The sequence below is a fragment of the Cnephaeus nilssonii genome (assembly GCF_951640355.1).
Source record: "Cnephaeus nilssonii genome assembly, chromosome: 5".
Taxonomy (NCBI): Eukaryota; Metazoa; Chordata; class Mammalia; order Chiroptera; family Vespertilionidae; genus Cnephaeus; species Cnephaeus nilssonii.
In genome coordinates this window covers 56,188,445-56,215,642 of record NC_137076.1, presented here as the reverse complement: position 1 = coordinate 56,215,642, position 27,198 = coordinate 56,188,445, and the positions used below count along the sequence as shown (strand labels likewise).

General features: G+C 39.5%; 1 protein-coding gene across 1 annotated transcript in view; it reads right to left on the bottom strand.

Annotated features, from left to right (window-relative positions):
• The window catches only part of TTC29 (tetratricopeptide repeat domain 29), a 156,035-nt gene extending 142,627 nt beyond the window's left edge, over window positions 1-13,408 (bottom strand). The window contains exons 1-4 of the mRNA XM_079770315.1: window positions 13,364-13,408; window positions 12,726-12,771; window positions 8,363-8,460; window positions 5,804-5,887 (exon numbers count right to left, since the gene is read on the bottom strand). Coding sequence (XP_079626441.1) covers window positions 5,804-5,887; window positions 8,363-8,454 — 176 coding nt within the window. The 5' untranslated portion in view covers window positions 8,455-8,460; window positions 12,726-12,771; window positions 13,364-13,408. The remainder of the gene's footprint in view (window positions 1-5,803; window positions 5,888-8,362; window positions 8,461-12,725; window positions 12,772-13,363) is intronic.
• Between the last annotated feature and the right edge of the window lie 13,790 nt (window positions 13,409-27,198).

The following is a 27,198-nucleotide window of genomic DNA, read 5'->3' as shown; positions in this document are numbered from 1 at the left end:
GTTTTATCCATTCCAAAGTAAATGAAACCCCCATCAATTGTATTTGGCCATTCAGGAACAACTACTTTAGCTTGCCCTGCTCAGTTACTCGTTTATATGTTATACTCCTTCTTGGGAACATAAAACACTCTTGAGGAGTTAAACTTCCTTGATTCAACAGTCAAACCAGTTACCTATAACACTGATCTAAAAATGTTAGAACCAACGACTATTCATAGCAGGATACCGATTTCATGGTGTTACTCTTACATTTATTTTTTTCACTCACTCATTTATTTAACATCTAATTCCTGCGTTCTGACCATGTGTCAGGCCCTGTGTAGGCCCTGGGGAACAAGTGGCACACACACACAGACCACTCCTGCTCCTGTGGAGCCTCCATTCTGTTAGGGATGAGATAGGCGACATGTAAACTGCCAACACAAGATGGGGACCAGGTTACATCAGAAATAGACCCAAGTTGATTGGGAGAAAGTGTGGGTGGGATAAAGGCTACTAAATTGTGAGGTCAGGGAAATGGGAGATAAGGTATGTCGACAGTAACATACTGAGAGTAGTGAGTGATGGGGAGATAAGCTCAGAGAGGCCAACAAAGTCCAAACTGTACGCAGTTTTAGGCCATGATGGAGAGTTTAGAGTTTATCATAAGAACAATGGGAAGCTCTTGGTGGGTTTTGTTTTGTTTTTATTTTATTTTATTGATTTCATAGAGGAAGGGAGAGGGAGATAGAAACATCAATGATGAGAGAGAATCATTGACTGGCTGTCTCCTGCACGCCCCCCACTGGGGATCGAGCCCGCATCCCAGGTACGTGCCCTTGACTGGAATCAAACCCAAGACCCTTTAGTCCATAGGCCGACACACTATCCACTGAGCCAAAGCAGCCAGGGCGCTCTTGAAGGGTTTTAAACAGGACAGTATCATGATCTATTTTTTTCAAAAGGTCACCCTGGAGACTGAATGTTAGCAGTTAAAGGGGATAAGAGAAGAGCAATTAGGATACTATTTTAGTGATCTTGGCAAGAGACAGATGGTGGCTATGCCCAATGAAGAGAAGTGGATGAACACAGGATATATTTGGGAGTTATAGCTGATAAGACATTCTGCTAGGTTAGCTAGTGGGGAGGGATAGTAAAGGCAAGGTGAAATTCAAGGCTGTCTTGATGCCATTTACTGAATGGGGGGAAGACTGAGGGAGAAGTAGTGGGGAGTCAGGGGCAGTAGGAGGAAAACAAGAGTCCAATTTGGGGCCACATGAGCCTTGAAATGTCTATTAAAAATCCAAGTAACTATGTCAAGGAGGCAGATGAATATTAAAATGTGGAGCTCCTGAGAGAGGTCAGGGCTGGATTTACAAATTTGATAGTCATCAGATTATTGCTAAAATTTAAAGCTAGAAGACTGGATCTGCGTAGAGAGTATAGTTGGAGTAAAGGCCCTAAGATCCAGCCCCGGGACCCCCACCAGTGAGAGTTTGAAAAGAGAGAGTCAGCAAGGGAGACTGAAGCAGCACAGACAGAGTTTATGGCATCCTGGAAACCATAGTCACAGAATGTTCAAGGAGAGAGTGCTCAACTCTACCAAATCATGTGAAGTCGTCAAGCCTGATGAGAACAGAAACATGAGCATTAGATATGCTAAAAACAAACAAACAGGGAGGACATTGGTCCTTCTAAGTAGAGAGATTTTAGTGAGACCTGGTGTTGGAAATCTATTAGGAGTCAATTGAGGCAAGAACAGGATGTGAAAATATTGAGATACTAGAGGCCCGGTGCATGAAAATTCGTACACTTGGAGCCAGGGGTTGTCCCTCACCTTGACCTGTGCCCTCTCCCAGTCTGGGACCCCTCAGGGGATGTCCACTTGCAGGCTTTTAGGCCACTTGCAGCCTAAGCTGCAGTAGGACATCTTCAGCGTTGCCAAGGAGGCAGGAGAACTCCTGCCACTGATGCTGCGCTCACAGCCATCAGCCTGGCTTGTGGCTGAGCAGAGCTCCCCCTGTGGGTGCGCACTGACCACCAGGGGGCAGCTCCTGTGTTGAGCTTCTTCCCCCTGGTGGTCAGTGCACATCATAGCGACCAGTCGTTCCTGGTCATTCTGCTGTTAGGGTCAATTTGCATATTGCCCTTTTATTATATAGGATTGCTTCTGGCTGCTGTGAAGAGTAGAGGAAAATGAATCTGGAGGGGGATAAGGAGTCAAGGGAAACACTGGAGTAGAAATAAATGTAATGAGACTGATCCAATGAAAAAGGAGAAATTGATGGTGTAGACAAGAAACATGTTTAACTGCAGGAGAAAGTCTTAGAGCAAGTAAGAGGGGATGGCATCCGGGGCACAAGTAGAGATATCACCCTTAGACAAGAACAGGAACTGTCCACCAACTGCAATGGGTAAGGGGGAATCACAGCGTGTGAATTTACATGTAAGAAGGTGGGTACATTTTGAGGTTGATGATGAGTGGTTATTTTGGTACTAGACAAAGAGCACATACATATTATGTGACAACAAAGCTAGTGTACATCAGTTATATAGAGTAATAATGGTAACATTTATTAGCCTCTTAGAGAAGGTTAAGGCAGCACAGAGAGGGATTTGAGGGTGTATCTGAAATATTGCTTTTGCCTGATTGAAATTTTGATTCATCAATTTCCTCCCATTACTTCCTTGTACACTGGTGATCTATAACATACCAGTTTGATCACTTTTTAATGCTTCTAGATAAGGAACCAAACTCAAAGTCAGTCTTCCTTGGCAGGTTCCATCCCACCACCTTGGTCTTCTCTAATTTCCCCTAGAGCTCTGGGCTGCACCTCCCAGTACAATCAGCACTCATTCATTTTGTATTTGTTTTCTGCTCATAGATCTTATTTTCTCAAAAAGAGACCAGGATAAGGCCAAATCCTATCTAATAAAAGAGTAATATGCAAATTAACCATCACTCCGCCACACCCACAAGCCACGCCCACCAGCCAATCAGGAGCGATCATGCAAATTAACCCAACCAAGAGGGCTGCAGCCACTGAGCGAGCAGGAGGGAGGCTTGGGTTTCCCGGCGATAGAGGAAGCCAAGCTTTCCGCACACCCTGGCCAGCCCAGGCCTCCGCTTAAGGCTACAAAGTTTCAATTATAGAAGATAAATCCTAACAAAAATGGCGGCAGCCACAGAGCTGGAGAGAGCAGGCTAGGGTTGCCTCTGGCGATGGAGGAAGCCAAGCTTTCCACCTGCCCTGGCCAGCCTAGGCCTCCACTCCAGGCTACAAAGTTTCAATTATAAAAGGTGAATAAACCCCAACAGAAATGGCTGCCGCCACAGAGCGAGAAGAAGGCTTGGCTCTGCTCCAGGCTACAAAGTTTCAATTGTAGAAGATAAATATATCCCAGATACCAGGGCCTCCGCTTGGGTCACCAGGGGGCATGGTCGGCCTGCAAACCACTACAGGCCCCTCTCCCAGGCTGCCCCATGCCCCAAGGGAACCCCCACCCTGATCCAGGACACCCTTCAGGGCAAACCAGCTGGCCCTCACCCATGCACCAGGCCTCTATCCTATCTAATAAAAGAGTAATATGCAGATGGACCATCACTCCAACACACAAGATCGAGATAGCTGCCCCCATGTGGTCAAAGAACCTGCCCCCATGTGGACACAAGATGGCTAGCAGGGGAGGGCAGTTGGGAGGGACCAGGCCTGCAGGGGAGGGCAGTTAGGGGTGACCAGGCCGGCAGAGGAGGGAAGTTGGGGGCAAACAGGCTGGCAGGGGAGCAGTTAGACATCAATCAGGCTGGCAGGGGAGTGGTTAGGGGGTGATCAGGCTGGCAGGCAGAAGTGGTTAGGGGCAATCAGGAAGGCAGGCAGGTGAGCAGTTGGGAGCCAGCAGTCCTGGATTGTGAGAGGGATCCCAGATTGGAGAGGGTGCAGGCTGGGCTGAGGGACTCCCCCCCCCCCCCCCGCATGAATTTCGTGCACCGGGCCTCTAGTATTTACAATAAAATATCATTATCTCTTCCACTGTGAAAAATCTAGTATTACATATAAAGTAGGCACTTAACAATTGCTTGTTGACCAATTTATCTTTTCAGAGTTGAATGGCTAATAAAAAGTCTTAAGCAGCAATTCCTTGGCTAACAGAATGTACAGAATTCTTCCTGGCACCTTGCTGGGGGACACTAAAATCATCCATCAATTTTTTTTTCTTTAAAATGCTATTCGATGAGTTTGTCTGGAGCAAAGTCTGGAATGTATATCAACCAAAAGCATACTACTGAGCTAAGTACAAGCTATCTTCCTTCTAAACTTTGCATCCACTTTCTTAGGGAAAAAGCTTTGGTTTAAAAAGGTTTTCAAGTTTGGGAAGCTTTAAGTAAAATGTAATATTAAGGACTGAAACTTATCCAGTGCTGTAGCATAGTATGTATTTAAAATTAATCTGGTAATCTCCTTAGTGAAAAAATATATTATTAAGAGAATACACGTCAATATAGCCTATTTTGCATTGTCTTAGATCAAAGTTTTCTTCAGTACAGACTGAGAGCTTAGCAGATTTTAAGTATATGGATTTCCAGCTTGTTAAATTATTGAAGAAAAAGTTTAATTCCAAACTACAGCCCAAATTCTTAAGCCACTTACAGCTGTTTGGATGTTCTTATATTTAAATCAGAATGCAAGTGTCACTCATATATTTTTTTTAAGAAGTACGTAAAAGAATCAAACAATATTGACCTTTAATTTTACCTGAAAGGCTACCATGCGAAGTTAATAAATTAACAATCAGAAGAGCATTTAACAAAAGGTCTCAGATACTACATATGGCAGTCAGTGTAGCTCCAAGGAAGAAGTGATTACAGATACTGTAAAATTTTGTCACTCCATAAAATAAAACTTTCTACTGACAGAATGAGCTATTCCCTTTTTCTGTCATGTTCAAATTGACAAAATAATACCTAATAAAAGAAAATAAATCAAGAAACTTAGAATTTTAGACTATATAAAAATCTATGTAAAAATGTCATTAGGAATACTTTTTCATCTGGATCTCATAGTATTGGACAATACTAATATAATTTTTAAAGTATTTCTTCATAAAATATTTTAATTGGATAATTTAATGAATTCTACAAGATGCACATGCATTTATAAGATTTGATTTTTCAATCCTTTTAATTGGATAATTTAATGAATTCTACAAGATGCACATGCATTTATAAGATTTGATTTTTCATATCTTTTTTATACTCAACATAGAATAGCTTCTAACTACTGGTAAAATGGCAAAGTTTACATTGTTGATTTAAAAACTAAATTCAGACAATTTAGAATTATTTAAAAATTAGCCAATAAACTATAATTCACTAATTCTTTTTTGTGGATTTCTGGTTTGGGGTGGAAACACATTAGTAAGGATTATTTTTTAATCACTAGGGAAAAAAAGATATATGAATCTTTCCCTTAAAGCTTTTTCCACCCACATGGAGGCAACACACCTTAAAGTGGAGGTTAATAATCAGTTAATGGCACAGATTTAACTTAATTTAAATATTAACTTAATATTTTAATTTAAAATATTACAAATGTGACAGTATAATAGCTTGGTAAATATGAGAATTTTGAGAGCCATAAAATTAAAGACTTTCACATGTGTAAATCAATAGACGTGACTTATCACTATTTAATATGAGCTTTAATTTTTAAATGTCACGTTCCAATGAAAAGGTGTACTGTACAGGAAACCTGAAATTTCAATAAGGAATCAAGACAAAAGAAACAAACTTCATATTAAAGTGCCTTTAAGAGGTTATACTTACGCAGCAACCTCCTCTTTTGACAATCCTTTGAACTTCACCTCCAGATAATGATCTATGTCATCTTTTTCTTTGATCAACTGAGACCTAAATGAAATGGAAATAAATAATAAAGCACTGCCTTATCGAGTAGGAAAGCTACCAAACATAAAATGCCACCAGGAGAACACAAATATTCAGGGCATAATACCATGTACGTATAATAAATGTTCTGTAGTAGCTGCAGAGTAAGGTTAGTGATTGATAATTTCTAAATTTTCATTTTCTTGAATGAAAAAGGAAAGGAAGAATATTAAACCCAGTGTGTAAACAAATAAAAACCAAACACATTAAAATAATCTGCATTTTTAATTAATGGAATTTTTTTACTCAAAACTTATGAGATCTTCCATTTTACTCACGCTGTTTCACAGTATAACTTTCCACCTACAGAAGTCATATTCTATTTGGCACAGAATCCTGAACTAAGACTACCTATTGGATACAAATGTGTAACATTTATTTGTTCCAAACATTAACAAATTTGCTCTGAAATGCTGATTGAGTGTTTTTTTAAATCATAGATAAAACTCAAATAATTATTAAAAGTTCAAAGTGATTTTAAGAACACTTTACTGAGAAATATATTACATGTGTAGTGTGTTTATTCTTTACACTCCCTTGAACCTTTAAATATAAGCATATTATTAATATTTTATAAGCATGGGAGTATGGAATTGAGCAATTATCTGTTTTTATTCAGAAGTAATGGAGAATGTTGATACAAAAATTTGCTTTAAATAGTTATGATAAAAATGTTTTTATTCAATACAAATACAAGAAAAAGTTTTCTTTAAAAATACATCTTATTTTAGAGATGTGAGATTGGCTATGTTTTTACTCATATTGTAAAGGAAATGTAATCTCAATAATTAAAAACAATAAGAAGAATAATCTTTTTCAGATTGTGTTAATATTTCACATTGCTCAAAAGTAAAATATACACTGAGTGGCCAGATTATTATGATCTCTGAACGCATAATAATCTGGCCACTCAGTGTATATCCTATATAATAAAAGGCTAATATGCAAATTGTCCCCTCGATCAGGAGTAAGACCAGCAGGCAGGCCGGCCAACCACCCATGTCTCCTCCCCCTGGCCAGGCTGGCCAGATCCCACCCATGCACAAATTCATGCACCAGGCCTCTAACATATATATATATACACACTGAGTGGCCAGATTATTATGCGTTCAGAGATCATAATAATCTGGCCACTCACTGTATATACTAGTATATATATATACATATATACCTGTAATATACCAGTTATACCACAATAACAATATATATCCTGGAATTATGTATTTATAAAAAATTATTTTTTGAAAATTTAAAAAAGAAAATTTGATTTGCTATTATAAAATGTTTTTTATGTAGTCTAGCTAAATGTATTTATTTGGTCCAGGGGCTTAGGTCTTTCCCAGAAATACTAAAAATGAGGTATGATGTTTTTCGGAACAAAGTAGTCTCATAATACTTTCTTTGATCATTATGCTTGGCAGGAATTGAAAATCATGTATGTAAACAAAATAATCAGACCAAGATATGCAAATTATTTGTATTGATAAAGAATATGTACATTATTAAACATCAATACAATTATAAATGCAATTACCAAACAATGCAATCTTAGTTAATATTCATAATGCTGACAAAATACATCAAGTTCTCTGTCCTACAGTTTCTGGGCTACAACTCTGGGGACTCTGCAGCCCCTCACAGGCAGCAGCAGTTAGATGGTGTTTGCAGGCCCCACAGTCATTTCAGGAGCTAAATTGTGCCTGCCAATCTACCCTAGAAGTAAGACTGTGTCTTCCTTCCTCCAAAGCAGAAATCAGCAATCAGGACCTTGTGGATAGGAAGCCAGACACTATTCATTCCTAAAGCTTCTGCATTTTGTTCTCCACACACATTTTTAAAAAATGTATTTTCAAAGCTTTATAGGAACCAGGATATAATAGGAATCTATATATATAAAAGCCTAAGCGACCGTTTGACTGGTAGCTATGACGCACACTGACCACCAGGGGGCAGATGCTCAATGCACAGGCAGGGAAACATGGAACAGACTGATGAATCTCAGAGGGAAGGAGTGGGGGGTGGGGGAGGGTGGAATCTGATATGCATACTAGAGGCCTGGTGCACAGATTCATGCACTGGTGGGGTCCCTTGGCCTTGCCTGTGGAGATCAGGCCAAAACTGGCTCTCCAACATTCCCTGAGGGATCCTGGATTGCAAGAGGGAGCAGGCCAGGCTGAGGGACCCCACCGGTGCACGAACCTGTGCACCGGGCCTCTAGTATGAAATAAAATTATCAAATGAGCACTAGCTTGTTAAATAAATATATTCTTAATATTTAAGTGAAGTCCATCAATACTTTTAACACCACACATTTGAATATTCTAAATATAACAATATACTTTTGCCTTTAAACACCTTGTTTTCTGAGACATGTTATTGGCATTCTTACAGGAAGGAGTTTATTCTGTAGGAAAAGAAATGAAAACCAGGGTCACGTACCGTGGCGTTGTTCTGGGGGAGCATGGCAGCTTCTCTCTGGCTAAGGCTGTAAGCTTGGGGCGTGACATGGGCAGTGGGGGTAGGGTCGTCATTCCAGACTACAAATAAACACACACACACACATACACACACACAGAAATTGTATTTTAAAGAATAAATCGTTCAAAGAATATTTTAAGACATCGTTAGATCCACAGTCTGTCATCTGAGCTGAGAATGCCTGTGTGTGCACAGAGCTTGAGCTCTGTTATTCATTATAGGAGTAGATACTCAGTGAGTGAATTCCACAGGTTACTTCTCTCATTATTTTCCTCTACTAGCTGCCTTGTGGCCAATTTATTACTTGTCTGCCTCTCTACCATGAAGGAGAAAATCTGATTAATGAGTTGAAAATTCAGTCAATCAGGAGTGTTGGTATAAGAGAAATGATTGCAATTAAAAAGTAAAGATTTTTAGGGCAGCTACGAATTTCAAATGTTCATGCTTTGCTTGCCTGTTATGATCAATAATTGAAAATTGCTCATATTTTTCTATTTTCTAAAAAACTTTATCATTCACAAATAAAGGCTTTCCCTTAGAAAGGACAGATGCCAAGAATAATTCTCAACATGGAGACAGCTGTCATGAGAGACACACAAAGAAAACAGTGTAACAAATCACTTCGGAACATAGTGGTTTAAAAAAGATTAATTCAAACAATAATCATTTTATATATCTTCTGCACTTTTTGTGGGTCAGGAATTAGGATAAGACACAATGGCTTGGCTTTTCACTACTGCACAATGGCAGGGACCGCTGCTGGGAAGACTTAGAAGTTGGGGTAACTCAATGAGGGGAAGCAGAAAGCATCTGTATGTGTCTTTACTCCTATATCTGATAGTTAACGCTAACTATTATCTGGGACATCAACTGGGGTCTCTGGCAGAATATGTACAAGGTGGCCTTTCCATGTGGCTTGAGCTTCCTCACAGCATGGCGAACCTAGACTTCTTACTTGGCAGCTTAGGGCTCCAAAGGCAAGTATCCCTAAGAAAAGCCAGGTGGAAGCTGTATCCCCTTTTAGGGCCTGGCCTTGGGAGTCACATAGCATCACGTCTGCTGTAATAATAGGCCTGCCCAGATTGAAAGCGAGTGAATAGAGACCCCCCCAGTTGATGAGAGAGCATCAAAGTCACATTGAAAGAAAGAATGTGAGGGAAAGATATTGTTGGGGCCATCTTTGGGAAATGCAATGTGTCGCAGTGGAGAAGATGAGTGATAATAATAAAAGTGAGTCTATAAAACCAAGTTATCTAAACCTTACTCTGAAGAGGAAGAAGTGTGGAAACAATGTCAGTGGGCATAGAATGATGAAATTGTCGTGTGCTGTGAGGGCTTTCAGGTGCCAAAGAACCCACACTTCTACTGTTAAATAGAAAGGCACCCAAAAGCCAGAGCCTCTTGACTCCACCACCACCATGTCCTTCAGTTTTGACCTCTACCCTTAGCCCCACCAAGCAACAGGAAGGCTTGTTTTTGGTTTTTACATTATTTACCTCCAGCATTTACTACCTTGTGACATAGGGTAAATCATCATCAATCTAGACCTTGAATATATTCAATGGATTAAGCTACTACTTGGTGCTAGATACTATTCATAGAGGTGTTGAAGATACAGCAGTGAACAAGAAGACAAAGATCTCTGACTTTGTGAATTTACATTATAGGGGTGGATGTGGGGGGGAAACAGACAATATACAAAAAAAAACCCCACAATATATAGAAGATCTATAGCAAACATTAGAAACATTGTATTATACTTTGTAACTTCATAATATAGTGACTTAATTCTTTCATAATTTGAAAAAAATCTATTTCTCTGATTAGGTGTTACATTAACTAGTTGAGTTATTGCATAATCAGAACTTACTAAATGACAACCTTTGCAGAACACGTGGTGACAAATTATGACCAACACAGGGCTGGACCCCACATAAAGTTTTGAAGGGACACCAAAGGCTCCCCAAACCCACCTCCCATGAGCCTATTTCACAGAAACTGCGAGACTTGATGTGCAGAGTCCTCTAATGTTACAGAGTAAATCTGGACAATCTCAGTTTCGTAACCCTGACCTGTCTATCCCTAGTGGATGTTGAAAAGGAGAGGAGAAAACAATGACTGTTCTTGCTTCAGTCTGGGCATTCCATCCTCTATGAATTAAGACTCTTCTGAGAACTCCACTTTGCATAGCAAGGGCTTTGGTGCAGGGGTGATGAATGCATAACTGTGCTTTAAAATGAGAAAACAGTACTTGCAATTTCTCTAAATACTAGGAAGACAAGGCTACTTAGAAACAGTGGGACCAGGCCCCAGAAGCTCTGATCCAGCCAATATATCCCATCGAGATATGTATCAGCACCCTCTCTCCATGTTGGGCTACCAGTATGTGATATAAAATTTATCGTTTTGATGTTTACTGGGTTTAGATTATTTTGCTAGGAAATATAAATAATTAATGAAATCAAATGCAAGTGTCATACATGGACAGGAACAGGTCTTATCACACAGATCAACTGTGATTTTTTCCCCCCCTCAAAACTTGAGTCAACGTTTTCTACCATTAAAGTTTCAGCTTCCAGTTCCTTCATTTTGCTCTCCTCTGATCTGAGAACATTAGCAGCAGGAGCACCTTTACTCTTAAATTTAGTTTAATGTAAGTATCGCAAGCCCTGCTGGCAAGCCTCAAGGCACAAACTCCGAAAGGGGGGTGATCAGAACTGAATGATAAAGTAGAAAAAAAGCTATTAACTGCATATTGGGGGAAATATCCCTCAAGCAATCTATGCTGAAAAGTTTCAGGCCAGAGTTAGGGTGGCAGTTAAACAGGCTCCCTCCCCACTCTAAACCCCACATCTTACCTTGCCTATGACTTTTGAAAAAGGGGATTTTTGTTTTTCACAATACATGGGCACATAAGGGTATTTTGTTTTCCATAATAGATAATGTGTGTACTGAAATTTTGCACACTTAATATCTGAAATGCATTAAATATTTAAAGGGATCCTGTAACAAATTATTTTCTCATTTAAGTAATCACTATCTTTTTTATAAGTTCAGTCTTATTTATGCTGAATTAGAAAACAGTTGTAATCTAGCATATAGAAGCAGCCAGAGGGAAAATAAGTGAGAAAAAAAAAAAAAAGCAAGCATGCTTTGGGGCCTGTTATTTCAGGCTTGCCTTCTACCTGCAGAGTAAAGAAAGTCTTTTGCTGTTTGCTAAATTGAGTTGTATCATTTTCCTGGTACGGCCAGTATCCCCAGCTCCTAGGTGATCTCTAATCATGAGGAATTAAACTAACAGAGCCTGAAGCAGAAATGGAACACTTCCTTAACCAGGGCACTTCATCAGGGTCCTCCTAGCTCAAGACCACAGAGGAAATCACACAAGGTGGGAGGAAAGGCAGGAAGGGCAATGGCTCAGATTTGGGTGAGGAAGGGATGGGAGAAGGAGAGGTATTCCTCTAGCTGGTACCAAAATGAGCTCAGCCCCAGGAGCTGAGGGGGAAGCAGTCTGTGAGGAGGACCCAGAGGCAGCTCCCCCAGTGCCAGCAAGTGGGTAGCAATGCATGTGGCACCACGGGGGGCTGAGACAAAGATCAAAAGGCTGCCCGAAGCCAATCCATCCTTGGTGGATTCTTTGATCTGCTGGTTGGCTCCTATTTAGTCTGTAAATTTGGCCCTCACATGCAAGGACAGATGAGAATGGAGAAACACGGGATGAAAGGTTTGAGAGTGCTAGTCAGGCTGAATGTGTCCCACAGTGTGAGTTTAAATCTCTGGCCCCCGAGTAAAATTCTTCAAAGAATAACCCTGGTGCCCACTCTCCCAGGAGAGATCCTCATCAGGAAACACACAGGGAGGAAGGGAGGCCTAGCGCTGTACAGACAGTCTGAGGCTGACTACTGTCTCCAGAATTCAGTCACTTTAGGGTCAAAGCCAACAAACCCCAGCAAGAAAATTTACTAATTGTCATCAAGAGAATGCAAAATAAATAGGATTTTACTATGTTCAAAACCATTTATAAAAAGAGAACTTTTCATATTATCACCACAAGCTCCCTTGCTAGGAAAGTTTAAAGAAAACTATAGAAGAAACACAAATAATTATGCTCCCGAAAAGAATTTTTAAAATGAACATGAGTTTGAAGAGTCACTAAATTTTTATCCTCCACATCATAATTTTTGGACACTTCTAGCACTCCATGGGAGGTAATTAGGTAAGTTTTTAAATACATAGATTTCCTACCAATGGACACTTATTGATGGCTAATCAAAATATGCATTAGTAAAAGTGTTTGAAGACAGGCATGATTCACTCGACTTACAATGCTGGTTTCTGTTGAAGGTCTTTCCAGGCTTACAGACTTCAGCCTGAGAATCAGGAAGTAAAGAATAACAGCGAAGGAGAGAAGGGGAAAAAATTAAAATTAGTTACTAGAACAATTTCTCTCCCCACCCCACATCATGAAATAAGTTAATCATAGAACAAATACCAAATACTTATTATGTGGTCAGAGGCTTTAAAAAAAATTATAGACACTTTGGGATAAATTAATCACTAATCAATGAAATGCCAATACCTATATTGTTATGTTACAGGGTGGGGCAAAAGTCGGTTTACAGTTGTTCAGATGTAAAATAATACAATAATTAATAAAGAATAAACTTTATGTTTCAAGTACTCACAACTATTTTTGCCCTACCCTGTATTCCAATACAAATGCGACATCAGGAATAACAATTTGATCTCTCAAATTTATGAGATTGAGTTATCTTTACCCAAACCGAGGACATCTCAGGTCCCTGTCTGCTCCTGCCTAGTTCTAACAGGCCTAATAATTTGTCCTCCCAGGTTCAGGTGCACTGGGGAGCCAGGGCCTCAGCTGAGGAACTTTGAGAGGAAGGTCAGTGGGGGGCAGGGAAGGCACAGCCCGCCTCTCCTCCTTGTCCCTGCGCCACGAACCTCGGTGGACTGGCTCTGGGGAACAACTCTGGTTTTCCATTCCCCAAAAGTGAGTCCTCCACCGATGGCAGGTGCAGGGCTCCGGCGCTGCCCCGACTTCCCTTCTTGTTGTCAAGACTTGGCAAAGCCAGGGCTGGGAGAGCAGACGCCGGAGCGTCTCCAGGGCTACAGAGGGGGCGCACAGGGCGGGCGGGGTGGGGTTAGGCTGAACGGGGGCTCGGGATTGGGCCAGCTCCCAGACTCCTCGGCACGGGGGCGGGGCCTGTGGGGGCGGGGCCTGCGGAGGGCTGAGCGGGAAGGGGTGGGGCAGGGAGGCCCTGACCCTGCGGGCTTTTCAAAGGAGGCAGCTTTCCAAAGTGAGGCCGCTTTCAGAAATTCGTTCACCTAGTCCAACGGCCTGGCACTTACCGCCCTGAAACACTTCCTTCATGGCGCTGCTTTCTCAACATTTCGCCAGCAGTTCTCTGCTGACCACGGGATTGAAGGAAAAACACTCAGTTTGGCCTTCGTGACCCCCATGACCTGATGCCACTTGATCCAGCTAGTTAAGTCAATTTGTTCCCCTCATCCTCATTCTTAGTTGCAGCCAGAATCATCTTTTCCCTTCTTTCTCCGGAAAGAAAATCTAATTTTGAGTTGTGGTGAGCTAAAAACCCAAGATCTCTTTATAGAATCTCCGTGTGTGTGTGATTTTTTACCTGAAACTCAAGATGTTATATTTACACTGATTAATGTCAGTCTGTTAATCCCAGCCCTTCATTCCATCCCATCTCTCACCTGTAAGTGTAAGGAAGCTCACTTCTTTGCTCATTCTCTCACACATACAGAGGACAAGAGAGTGAGGCCTGTTGTTTATCCCCAAATATAGCTGTGCTAGAAACAATGCTTTTATTCATTGCCTCCTGTCACACACTGTAGGTGAGGGAGCCAGCAATACTATTGCTCATACAAGTCATTCTATTAACTATAAATCAATTCTACTTGATATATATATATATATATATATATATATATATATATATATCTTACATTTTCTTTTCCACTCATCCATTCATCCATTGAAGGGCACTTTGGCTAGATACCTCAAATGAGAATGCCAGTCATATGATAGTTCTATTTTTAATTTTCCATAATGGCTATATCAATTTACATTCTCACCAACAGTGTACAAAGGTTTCCTTTTCACCAAAGGGTCTTTTAGATACCACGGATCACATAGCCAAAACCAGGCTGTATCATCAGGTAAAACAGATGCAGATTATCAAACTGTATATTTTTAATAAACAAGGTAGACAAGGTAGTACAGGTGAATTAAGGGAGCTCCAACCTTTAAATAGCACATTATATATCACTAGCTAGTACATTTCATTCCTCTCTGGGCCAAAGGGAGTACCATGGTTCCAGGCATCCCTGGAGATAAATAAACAAAAAGCCACCACAGATCAGCTGCCAGCTAACCCTGTACTTTCCTACCAAAATAGTAAATCAAAAGCAATACTGCATTTCTGGGGGAATGTCAGACTTGAAAATTTTAGGAGTGATAACTCCTTGACTATTCTTATTTAATTATCTGTGTTAGCTGCACAACATAGATGTCTATCTTGAGGAATAAAAGGTTGGTCAGATGGTAACTCAAATTGTGCTACTGTTTCTAATAGAGCCTTCTTGCTGTTATGTAGCATCTACTGCCCCCACCCCATATGCTGATTGATAGCAAGAAAAAAAGAAGCAATTTGCTGTTACCTAGGAGGGTTAGCAGTGTACTTTTATTTTCCAACTCAGTAATCTGTCAACCCTGGCTCTTGGCTGCAATTTAGTTTTCAGGAACCTTAATTATCTTACCATCTCACAGAATACCATGCTGGATCACTGCCCTGACAGGTAGTCTAATAGAACATGGAGAGCAAGAAATAGCAGGTAACTCTATGCCTTCATAATATAAATACTTGCCAAAAGGAACAATATATATCTTATGAAAATACAGAAGTCTTTCACTTCAGTAAGGATTGGGGGTGGCTTAGATGGATAGATATTCTAATGTAATGTAAAAGATAATTTGTTGAAATTTGCACATTCAACCAAAATGCTTATATGTATACCTTTGGATTTTGGAGGCTGATCTGAATGATGGTCTCTGATCTCCTCTGAAGCTGTGTCCTGCCCTGTGGTAACAGTGGCAGTTCTTGGTTTCCAGGAGTAGGATCTGCCCTGATATCAGCCCTTCCCAAGTCTAGTTCACAGCTTCACAATGATTCTGATAACACTCCAGGAAATTAATTTTTCTAAAGTTAACCAGAGTTTATTTCTATTACTTACAACTACAGAATACTAGTTTATACAATAATAAAATTTGTTTTAAAAAACCCAGATTAGTAAACATTAAAGATAATATCAAGTTTTCACAATGAATATTTTAGAATATTATACATTTCCTAAAGTAATAGCTGAAACTCTAAGATTCAATTAAGAAATTGCACTAAAGAGCATACATAATTACATGTATTTTCTAATGCTACATAGAGATTTGATAAAATTCACTTAAAATTTGAAGCCAGCCCTAGATGGTTTGGCTCAGTGGGTAGAGCGTTGGCTTGCAGACTGAAGGGTCCCGGTTTGATTCTGGTAAGGGCACATGCCCTGGGTTGAGGAGGTGTGCAGGAGACAGCCTACCGATGATTCTCTCCCATCATTGATGTTTCTATCTCTCTCTCCTTCTCTCTTCCTCTCTGAAATCAATAAAAACGCGACAGGGGGTAGGGGAGGCTGGGGGAAGGTCAACGGGGGAAAAAAAAGGAGATATATGTACTACCATATGTAATACTTTAAACAATATATATATATATATATATATATATATATATATATATACACACACACACACATACATATATATAAATATTTTAAAAATTTGAGGCCAAAATATTCTATTTATGTCCAATGATGATATGTTTTGAACTCATTGAAACTATAAAATATTTTTGAGGTTTAAATATTTTTCCATTTTAGAATAAATCAGATGGAGAAATCTAGTCAATATTTATTGATCTTACATAAACAGTGTGTACTGCACTAGATATTCTAAAAAAGCCATTTGCTTATTGATGCTTGCAAGTAATTTTTATACTTAATTTAGAGTCAAAAGTCTTTTTATAGATTTTTACCAATATGCATAGCATTCTTGTAATTGTCGTAAGTGTTTGCAGTTAAAAGAAACTACAAAACTAGCTTTTAGGATTTAGTCAAATAGAATCAGCCAGTAGATTGCAAAGTATGCATTCTCAAATTGTCCCTTTGGCAAGATTTTGCACCATGAAAGAGGTGTGGAGAAGGAGAAGCAGCAGACTGTGGACATGGTTCTCAGGCATATCAATGTTAGGAAAGAGCACATTTGAAAGTTGGAGGCTTGGGGGGAAAAATTCCTTAAAGTTATCAACTTCTAAAAAGCCTGGAAAGTCTTCAGGATCTACCTTGAAAACCTAAGCTACTTGGTTTGATATCTAATGCATATTTCCTTGGTTTAAATCTAATTTCAGTTGTTTTTTCCTTTAATGTGTATAAGTCACATTGTTTTCAATCCAAAGTATACAAAAAAACAACTTGCAGAATTTGTCATATAAATGTCAGTTGGTATTAAAAATATTTGCCTCCTTTTTTAAGCATCTTCTTACTTTTGGTTCTTACGATGCAATTCTAACAGACTGCTAAATCTGCTCATAATTAAGAATGCCATTTGAATTTGAAAATATGCTTCATTGTTAAATTTACTGATTATTTTGTGCCTCCACTAGCTGGATAAATCTACAATAGCAATGTTTTCTATAAGTAAGACCCTGATTAATTCTCTATCTCTTCTGAATAGGTAATTTCAGAGATCTTTTGGCTCCTGCTGCCTGGACTAGCGCATGTTGCCCTTGAATACATTCAAGGTCAGCACCAATCTGCCAGATACTGACTGACCTGTTTGAGTAACTGTTTCAAGCCTAAGCAGGGTTAGCTCTGCCTCTGCTTTGTGAAGCTACGCACGGTTGTGCAGAAGGTACTAAGTTCTGCTGTATTGCTTATGTTTACTCAGCTAATAAGCTACAAATCTGGTACATATTCAGATTTTCTGACTCTAGAGACCTTGCTCCTTATTATGATGCTCTACTGACTTTGATTACTTATGTTTTGCAGGTGGGAATGGTCCCTTTGAAGGTGAGAGGTCTCCTTCCAGATCACATTATTAATACAATCTTAATATCATCTGATTGCCACCTAATGACAATAGCAATTATTTTGATTAGCAAGTTATATTTATTATGGAAACTTCCAATGTCATCCACCCAACCGTCCTGTCCCTTTCACCTTATTAATGTGCTGCTTATATATTCCCACTTGCTCTGCATCAGTGTAACTTTCACTAACTTCCTCTCTCTAGAAAGAACAGCATGGTCTCGGCATCCTGTCCAGCCTGGATTCACCTTCCTGCCTTCTGAAACCCTAGTGTGCTTCTCTCTTCACTCAGGCTGCCCTTTGCCAATCCCAACAGGAATAGCACAGCATTTTATATAGTTCATGTAGAAATGCATGGCGTGAACTTTCCATTGGTGATTGGAAGGAAAACTTAGAGAAAGCTTACTAAATGACAAAAAGATAATGACTCTCAAATTCCTGAATATTTCAGTAAGTCTTCCTTTATTTTTTCAGTCCCATACCTTCCTCTCTTCTGATCCCAGAAGTGCTTTTGAAATGGTAGGTAGGTGGTTTTGTGGAAAGAAGAAACTCTGATTAGGCTGTTTGAACTCAATAAGCGTTTACCACAAATAAAATGAACTTACTTTATGCACTTAATTTTGCATGAAAATCATAGAAGGCATTTTTTTTTTTTTTGTAAAAACAGAAACTTACTTGGTTGAAGATTTCTACTGGTTCCCTAATACATAAATAATACATAATAAGCCTAGAAAATTCTCTAATTTACCTCTTCTGCTTTTAAACATTCATATTGAATGATGAGATGGAGATGGCAGTGCTGTTAAAGATCAAATAAACCACCATTATAATCGTTCTCAGTAGATAGAACTCATCCAGCAACTCATTAAACACACAAATTCTGGAAGAGCACATCCGTCAGTTTTCACTGTTCCAACAACACATGGAAGGAAGAGTAAAATATTTTCAAGAAATCTGACACTCAAATCATTTATTTCAGTGTTTCCATTTTCCCCTTCATCATCTTTTGTTCCAGAGGAAAAAAGAGTTGAAAATTGTGATAAAATTGAAGATGTTTTCCAATAGTTTATTCTTCTAAAATATTGATGAAATTCAGAATGAAAATATTTTTTCCTTTCTTCTGGATCAGTGCCACCAAAAGCATTTAAGCAGGTGATTATTTAATCAAGTAAAGAATAATGTATATAGTTGATTCCATAAGAGGCTACAGGTACCCAAGAGGGTTCTGCATCTATAAAAGCAGCACATTGTATGAAATCACTTGTAAGTGTTGCCACCAAGACTGAGGACTTATGGTTATAAAGATCCAGTTGTGTTTTTGGAAGTTGTGTCAATAATTGATTCCACTGAAATAGAAGTTACCTAGAAGAGATAATGTTATGACTGATAAAAAAAACAGCTGATTCCACTGATGAGGAAGAATTTGCCAAGTGTCCTGTATGGGTCTCCAGAGAGGCTGGGCTAAGTCCCTATCTAGCCAGGGACAGCCCTAGAGTATGGCAATCCTGCAGGTGTTCAAAGCTTGGCAGACGTATATTTTAAGGACACCTAGCTCCTTTCTCATTCTGGGCTCACCTGTGACTTTCTATGACTTGCTTCCTACTGTTAAATAGGAAGTTATGCCCTATGTAACAGTCAGGATTTTTGCCTTGTCAAATACAGATTTGAACATAAATTGGCAATCAGGTGTATTAATTAGTATTTTTAAATTTTTGGTTAATATAAATCAGTTTCTACGTCTTGATTATGTCTTGGTGAACTGGTAAATATTTGCCTTTAAATCTGCAAAGCTGTAAACTAGACACTGAGCTAGTGTTTCCATAGAAGACTGCCTTCTATGAAACCTTACAGAGCAACTTACTTCAGTATTTCTTTCTATCCCAGTGAGCATTACAGCTGTTCAAATTTTCTATTTTTCCAACTGGAAAAGACATAGCAATTATCTAAGTTAAGATAGAATATTGAGCTTAGAGTCTGCAAAATTCACAAAATGGCATATATACATGAATATACCTCTTATAAATAGGTAATATATATTTAGAAATGAAATTATCATTGCAAATATAAAATTATAAGTTGTATCATTTTTCTTCATAATCCTTTTAAAATGAGAAAATGAAAATATTTATAGATTTTATTTCAGACCTCAGTCTCCCAAGCACTGCATTTTGCACTTCGCTACTCTCATTAGCAGACTGATTTTAGGAAGAAGGTTTGAAAACTTTATTTTTAAAATTTTTCAAATGAGAATCTTACAATTCTTTCAATTCTTTATACCGAGTAAAATTATAAACTATAAGCTGTTTAGTAGAATATTACATTAAATTTGCCCAATAATACTAGTTTTGCTATTGCCTATCACTTCTAAGTGCTGAAAATATGGTTCTAATCAAGACACACTGGTATCAAGTTTAATGGGCCTAGTGGGCATAATATTCTAGTGGAGGAAATGGGAGACGGATAGTAAATCCTATATAATAAAAGCCTAATATGCTAAGTGTCCAGTTGTCCAGTCATCCGTTCAACCAATCAAAGCATAATATGCTAATGATATGCTAAGGCAACTCAACCACTCGCTGTGATGTACACTAACCACCAGGGGGCAGACACTCCAACCAGTAGGTTAGCTTGCTGCTGGGGTCCAGCCAATTGGGACTGAGCGAGATAGGCCAGACATGCCCTGGAGCCCTCCTGTGGTCCCTCCCTAGCTGGCCAACCTCCTGCGTCCCTCCCTGGCTCTGATTGTGCACCCAGTGAGGTGCCTCAGCCTGACCTGCACCCTCTCACAATCCGGGACCCCTCAGGGATGTCAGACAGCTGGTTTCAGCTCGATCGTGCAGGACAGGCTGAGGGACCCTACCTGTGCACAAATTTGTGCACCGGGCCTCTAGTAAATAAATAAGATGTTTTCTGGGCTATGAATCAGATAAAATAAGGTAATAAAATTAGAGTGTTGTGTGTTTGTGTGTGTGTGTGTATGTGTGTGTGTGTGCATGTTAGAGGATGTTTGTTTAGATTGGACTATTAGAAAAGGCCTGCATGTAAAAGTGACATTTGAAGTAAAACCTGAATGAAAGCTATGATGACCCTCGTGCACTGATGGTGGGAATGCAGACTGGTGCAGCCACTGTGGAGAACAGTATGGAGTTTCCTCAAAAAATTAAAAATGGAACTCTCATTTGACCTAGTAATCCCACTTCTAGGACTATATTCCAGGAAATCAGAAACACCAGTCAGAAAGAATATATGCACCCCTATGTTCATAGCCCCACAATTTATAATAGCTAAGCTTTGGAAATAGCCTATGTGTAGAAGAGTGGATTAAAAAACTGTAGTACATCTATACAATGGAATACTATACTACTGTACAAAAGAAGGAACTCTTACCACTTGCAACAGCATGGATGGACCTGGAGAGCATTATGCTAAGTGAAATAAGCCAGTTAGAGAAAGAGAAATATCACGTGATCTCACTCATTTGTGGAATATAATGAACAACATAAACTGATGAACAAAAATAGATCCACAGACATAGAGGCATCGAACAGACTGTCCAACCTCAGAGGGAAGGCAGGGAAGTGGTGGGGGTAAGAGAACCACCAAAGGACTTGTATGCATGCATATAAGCATAACCCATGGACACAGACAGTGGGGGGGGGGGGGGGGATGAGGGCATGTGCTGGGGGGTGGGAACGGCCAAGGAGAGGTCATGGGGGGAAAGGAGACATATGTAGTATTTTAAACAATAAAGAACTTAATTTTTTTAAAAAAGAAAGAAAGCTATGATGAAGTCAGACAACAATCTGGGGGAAGGGCATCATGGGTAGATGGAATAGAACAGGCAAAGCTCCAGAAGTGGGAGCAAAATTGGTATGTTGACATGGGGCAGACAGTTCAGGTACCTCTTGTGAGTGCCTTCTTTTCATGTCCACAACCTCTCCTTGTGTGTGTGATATCTGTGACTTGGTTCTAACGTCAGAATATGGCAAAAATAAGCTGTCACTTCCATGATTAATGTGATATTAGGCTCGATCTTGCTATTAGAATCACTCTAGTCTTCCTTCTCGTGTTGTTGGCTTTGATGTTCCACTTATTCATGCATTCATTGGTTGCTACTTGTATGTGCCCTGACCAGGGATGGAACCTGCAACGTTGGCATATCAGGACGACACTCTAAAGTACTGAGCTACCTGGCCAGGGCTCATGTATTGTTGGTTTTGTAAAAGCAAGCTACCATGAATCTTACAGCCACAAAGAACCCAATGCTTTCTAAAACCACACCAGTGGGGAAGAAGGTGCTACCTTATTTGAGAGTCCAAATGAGAACCCAGCCCTGGCCAATGCCTTGATTGTAGCCTTGTGAGAGGCTAAGCAGAGGATCCAGCTAAGCCCTGATCCACGGAAATTATGAGATAATAGATGTGTTGTTCTAAGTTGTTAAGTTTTTAGTAAATAGAAAACTAAAACATGACCCAAGGTCAGAACACATTTGTTTGGAGGGCAGTGACCCAAGGGGAGAGGAAAATGTTTGAGATGAGGTAAAAGGGTGACTACATAGAACCTTAGGCCCTGGTAAGAAAATTGGATTTTATTATAGGTATGTTACAAAGTCATTGGAGAATTTAAGCAAGAGAGTGCCATGATCTTTCTGACATTTTAAAAAGTTTCCTAGCTACTTGTGAAGGGTGGGCTACTGGAGTGGATAGGCAGACTTCTCAAAGGCAGTTGCATTCATTAATGTAGGTGAAATAATGAGGTGGCTTTGATCACAGTAGTAGAAATGGAATATATTAAAAAAGGAGAAGAGTCAAGAAAAATGTGAATGCAGTCTACCGAATCCTAGACGTTTGGAATCAGCAGCAGAAAGTATGGTAATTTCTTTACTGAAATTGTTGGAAGCTGCTCGTTGCCTTCACTAGCAGAAAGGGGTGGACAAGAAGTCTGGAAGGCTGGTCAACCTTGAGGCTCTGGCAAGGGTCAAAGCCATACACCCACTGTCTAGTTGAGACAAAGGTAGCTGAAGTAACTTCCACCTTTTAGTCTCATGTAAATCCTTACTGATAAGATAGTTTGCCTGTTACTGAAATTGCCTGCCTCAGGGCTATAGGTGGATCCCAAACCCGAATAAAAGGGATCGAAAGGCCAGAGCAAAGAGTCCTCTCTTGGGCTTCCGCCTGGCCCCCAATTCTCAAATTAGTATTTTCTTGTCTAGTCTCTTTCATTTGTGTGCGGCCTCCTCCAGAGCTGGAACCCTGAACCTGAAGCCTGAACCACGCGGGACGTGGGGGGGACACTCGCAGAAATGGAGAAATCTGAGAGAGGGAAAGTTGGGTTTCTCAGGTGGAACAAAGAGAGGGCAAATCCATGGTGCTATTTTGACATGTTACATCTGAGCTGTCATTGACATATTCAGGGAGAGCATGTCAAGGAAGCCAATGAGTAAACAGGTCTGGAACTTAGTATCAGTGGTCTCTATTAGGAGATAATGGAATACTGGTTGCATTAAAACTCAGGAATGGGATGAAAACCATGGAGGGAGAAGTGTTAAGATGTAATAAAAAATTAAATAAATATATAAACTTTCTTCTGACATTGAAAATGATTTTGGCTTTGTCAGCATCAAAACCCATAGGCTATTATCACTATGCTCAATAATATTCATAACATAATTTGTAATATATACTTAATATTTACTTGAAATTTGGAGAATGGTAGTGGTGTAGATACAGTAAAACAAGTCTCACCGAAGTCCCACGGCAGCCTTCTTTGTGGACAGCTCCTACCTGGGGCAGGCTGTTCCATTTCCCCCTCACCACTGCCCCTGTTTCCATTTGAGCCAGAGTTCTAGTCCTGGCCAACCTATTCTACTGTCCTACTGGTCTACTGTCACCTTTTACTGGTTTTACATGATCTCTTGCTTCCAGGCTTTAAGCCATTAGTCACACTTGTTTACATATCAGTTTTAATTTAGTGATTAGAAATGATTATTTCCCAAATAAAATTACCTAATGGGATACATTTAAATAACACTTCAGTTGCATTAATGCTAATTTATGACAGCTAGTTTACAATCATGAATTATGATAAAAGAGTCAAATAAGTTGACAGTAATAAACTAAGGGTCTACAAAAGTGTGGTTGTTGAAACGAAACACAGATATCCCCACACTGAGTTTTTACTGTAAGCTTTCTCACTTCTTAAGAGTGACTCTTATTTTTCTTTCATGAGTGAGTAAAACCTGGAGCTCATGCGTGCCTTAGGCAGTGAGTTTGAAGGACTCCTTTCAGACTGAATGAAAGATAATCATCAAAATCTAGGTCATGATAGTATTTATTCTATAGAGAATTGTTTAAATTAATGCTTTAAATTTAAGTCAGGACACATTTTAATATATGATTCATAACATGCCTATCAGATATTCTTAATGACTGCATACATTGTAATCTTGTTTCAAGGATTTTACTTTGAGGAATTTTCTAACATCTAGTAGTATAGCCATTAAATTATCATTACAAAGATATCAAACTTCCTTCATTGCATCTATTTCTCAAGTCTCAGGTATGAGGTTTGTGTCTGAAAGCCTTTGAAACTTCAGTATACCTTTCTAAAGAGAGAATGAAAACAAAGGACTTCTGTGGTATTTTCTTTTTTAAAGGAGTGAAACAGAATGGAGAAAGTGGTGAAAGAAAAAACACCTACAGAGATGCATGACAAGGAAAGTTTACTTCAGAACGAAAAAGAAGCTACTATTAGTTATTATTAGCAATAACACAGGCCTGTTAAATTTTGTAATAATTAAAAGATTTAAAAATGAAAATTATATAGCAAAATTTTATTTGATAGTGAACAATTGATGGGGGAATAGAAACAATTATCTATTGTGTATACATTTCTTATGTGATAAATTAAGCTATATTACATATTATTTACATTTTAATAAAACCATTCTAGTTTTTACTATATAGCAAATAAAAATTTGGTATTTAAGAGTATAAAAATGAACTACATTAAGGATTTACTCAGAAAGTTTATTTTATCTTATCAATTTATTCATATAGATTATTTTGAATGCAGGTTCCAAATGAAGAAATATATATTAGACCAACAGTGAAATTAGGATAAAGTCAAAGTGAGTCCCAAAAATTTCTGAAATAGCTGCCTTGCTAAAATCCAGAAAATAAAAAAAACTGACTAAAACTGCATTCTTTGGCTAAAGATTCCACATAGCAGGACTGTTTGCAAGAAAAAAAGGTATATAAGGAGGTAGAAATAGCATGTTTGAGCTATGTTAGGATTAAGAGTTAGTGTTATAAATAAATATTTGAATAATGTTAGAATAAGAGTTAACATTTGCAAACCCTGAAAGAGATGATAAGGATAAAGTTTTGATAGTGGACCTTGAACTGTGAAATGGGCGGGGGAGTTATTCACCATAAAGTTCCCATACTCAACGCTGAGGATGGAAGAGGAAGCCACTTCTGTATTTATTCCAATAAATACAAATAAATACCTGAAAACCAGGAGAGTGAGGTATGGCAATAGTAACTGGTTGGGGGTCTATAGGGGAGGGTGGATCATGTGAAGGAGCAAGGGATTAATGAGAGTAGGGCCAGATTTCTGTCTCTGTTTTATGACTAACAAATTGCACATAACTTCCAATTAACTTCCTCATACAAAGATGACTAATGTTCACAAGGAGGCTATGTAGGTGTAAGGACTCTTAATTGCAAATGAATTCCCTAACTGCCAGTGGCTAGATGGAAGTTTTCCAGGAAAATGGAGACATCCAGTCCAAGTTACAACTGAGGAAGTTGAAGTCCAGGGAGATGAAATGATCATCCAGCTAACAGCAGTAACAGAAGAACACGGGTCATCCAACTCTGACAAGGCAGGCCTTTCTTCACCACACTGCAAGACCGGCTATATGTCATCTCTCCTTTCAGAGTCAAGATAGGTCATCGAAATTCACTGCCTTTTCAGCCAATATGGTCAACTTTTCCCCCTAGCTAAATCAGAGCAAATCAGAGAGCATATGACATCCTTGATTTGAGTTTTATTTCCTTTTTTATTTCTCATGGAGTTGTTAATGAGCAGTGGGATGGCCAAAAATCAGAAAAGGAGAGCAAAGGATATAGAAAGTCCACAGTGACTAACTAGTCATAATGTAACTGAGTGTTAACACTGACACATGTATCTGGTGGAGATCAAAAGCCTTCACCACATTCTGAAACCTCAAAGAATCCAACTGAATCTAGACCCGGTAGAATAATTTCTCTGGAATAGAATGGCCAGCCTCTCCAAGAATCTGCTGAAATGGAGACACTATTCCCCTTAACACAAAAGGTCTGATTGTAACGGAAAATAAAAATAGCCTTACTGGTGAGCTGTTTCTGTGCATGATTCTGCCTTCCCATCCTCTGCACTGGACAAGTACAGGTAACAGATGGTCTTTAGACCGAGGGAGGAGAGTGACGGATCCCTGCACACTCACACACTGACACGCATGCTCCTGAGAAGTCATCAGCCAGTGTCTTTTTGAAGTGCTGCTGTTCAATGCATGTCAATATACACGCATGCCTGAGGGCCACGGCCCTGGAGAGTGTTTTCCTGAGGTGGCCGACTTGCCCAGCCGCACTCTGGGTGTGGGAGAGCCTCTGTAGCCATTGCTGAGCCCATCTTCCTGGATTCTCTTTTCTCTTCCCCCACCTTTCCAATCCCAGATGGTCATTGGTCTTTAAAACCATTTCTTCTCATCCTTCCAAGTGACTACCAGCTCCTGGGACCCAGTCTCTCACTGCAGTTATCAGTCATTTTCTCATGGCTGTTTCCCCTAGTAGCAAGGACGAGGGGGAGTTTCCTAACCCTGAGAGCAATTGTCAGAGGGGGAAGAGGCACCTCCTCCCCCCTCCCCCCGCAAAAAGGTCCTGCTTTAAGGTGAAATATAATATCTAAAAAAAAAATCAGATCCTGCCCTTGCCAATGTGGATCTTCTGGTGGCTGATCTTCTGTATCTACGAGTATCTATCCCTTTCCTGGCTGATTTAGGTGTGAATTCTAAGGGTAGGCAGAATTTCAAAGTAGAAAATTGATTATTTTCCCCAAGCAATCCACTTCTAGATGTTGCTGTGTAAGTTGCAGTTCTTTCGGTTAATAATCTTTTGGTTATATCAATCTGTTAGTTTACCTGATATAAACTCCATTAGTACAAAGAGAGAAAGATCTTGGATTTAATTTACCAGGCAGATATGATAATGTTACATAACTACTCAGGCCCTTCAGGAACATGGGCACAGGGTCCAAGATACCACTGTGTGTTCCAGACCTCGAATAAAGGCTGAAATCCAGCCTATTTCCACTTCCCTGCCTGTGCCCTGGTGAGGACTGCAATCCCCGGAGGAAGGGGTGACGTATTTTGTCACACAAAGTCAACTTGGGTTGGTCAAGTCTGTGTCAGCTTTTCCCAAATTGATCTGCTCAGAGCAGAAGGCCCCCAGGGATAGCCAGGGCCTTGCCCCAGCGTGACTTCTCTGCTCATTTTATGGACATCCAGATAATGTCTGTAAATGAAGAAATGAGAGAAACAGTGAATTTTCAAAGCTTCTTTAGCAGTGGAATCATTGTTT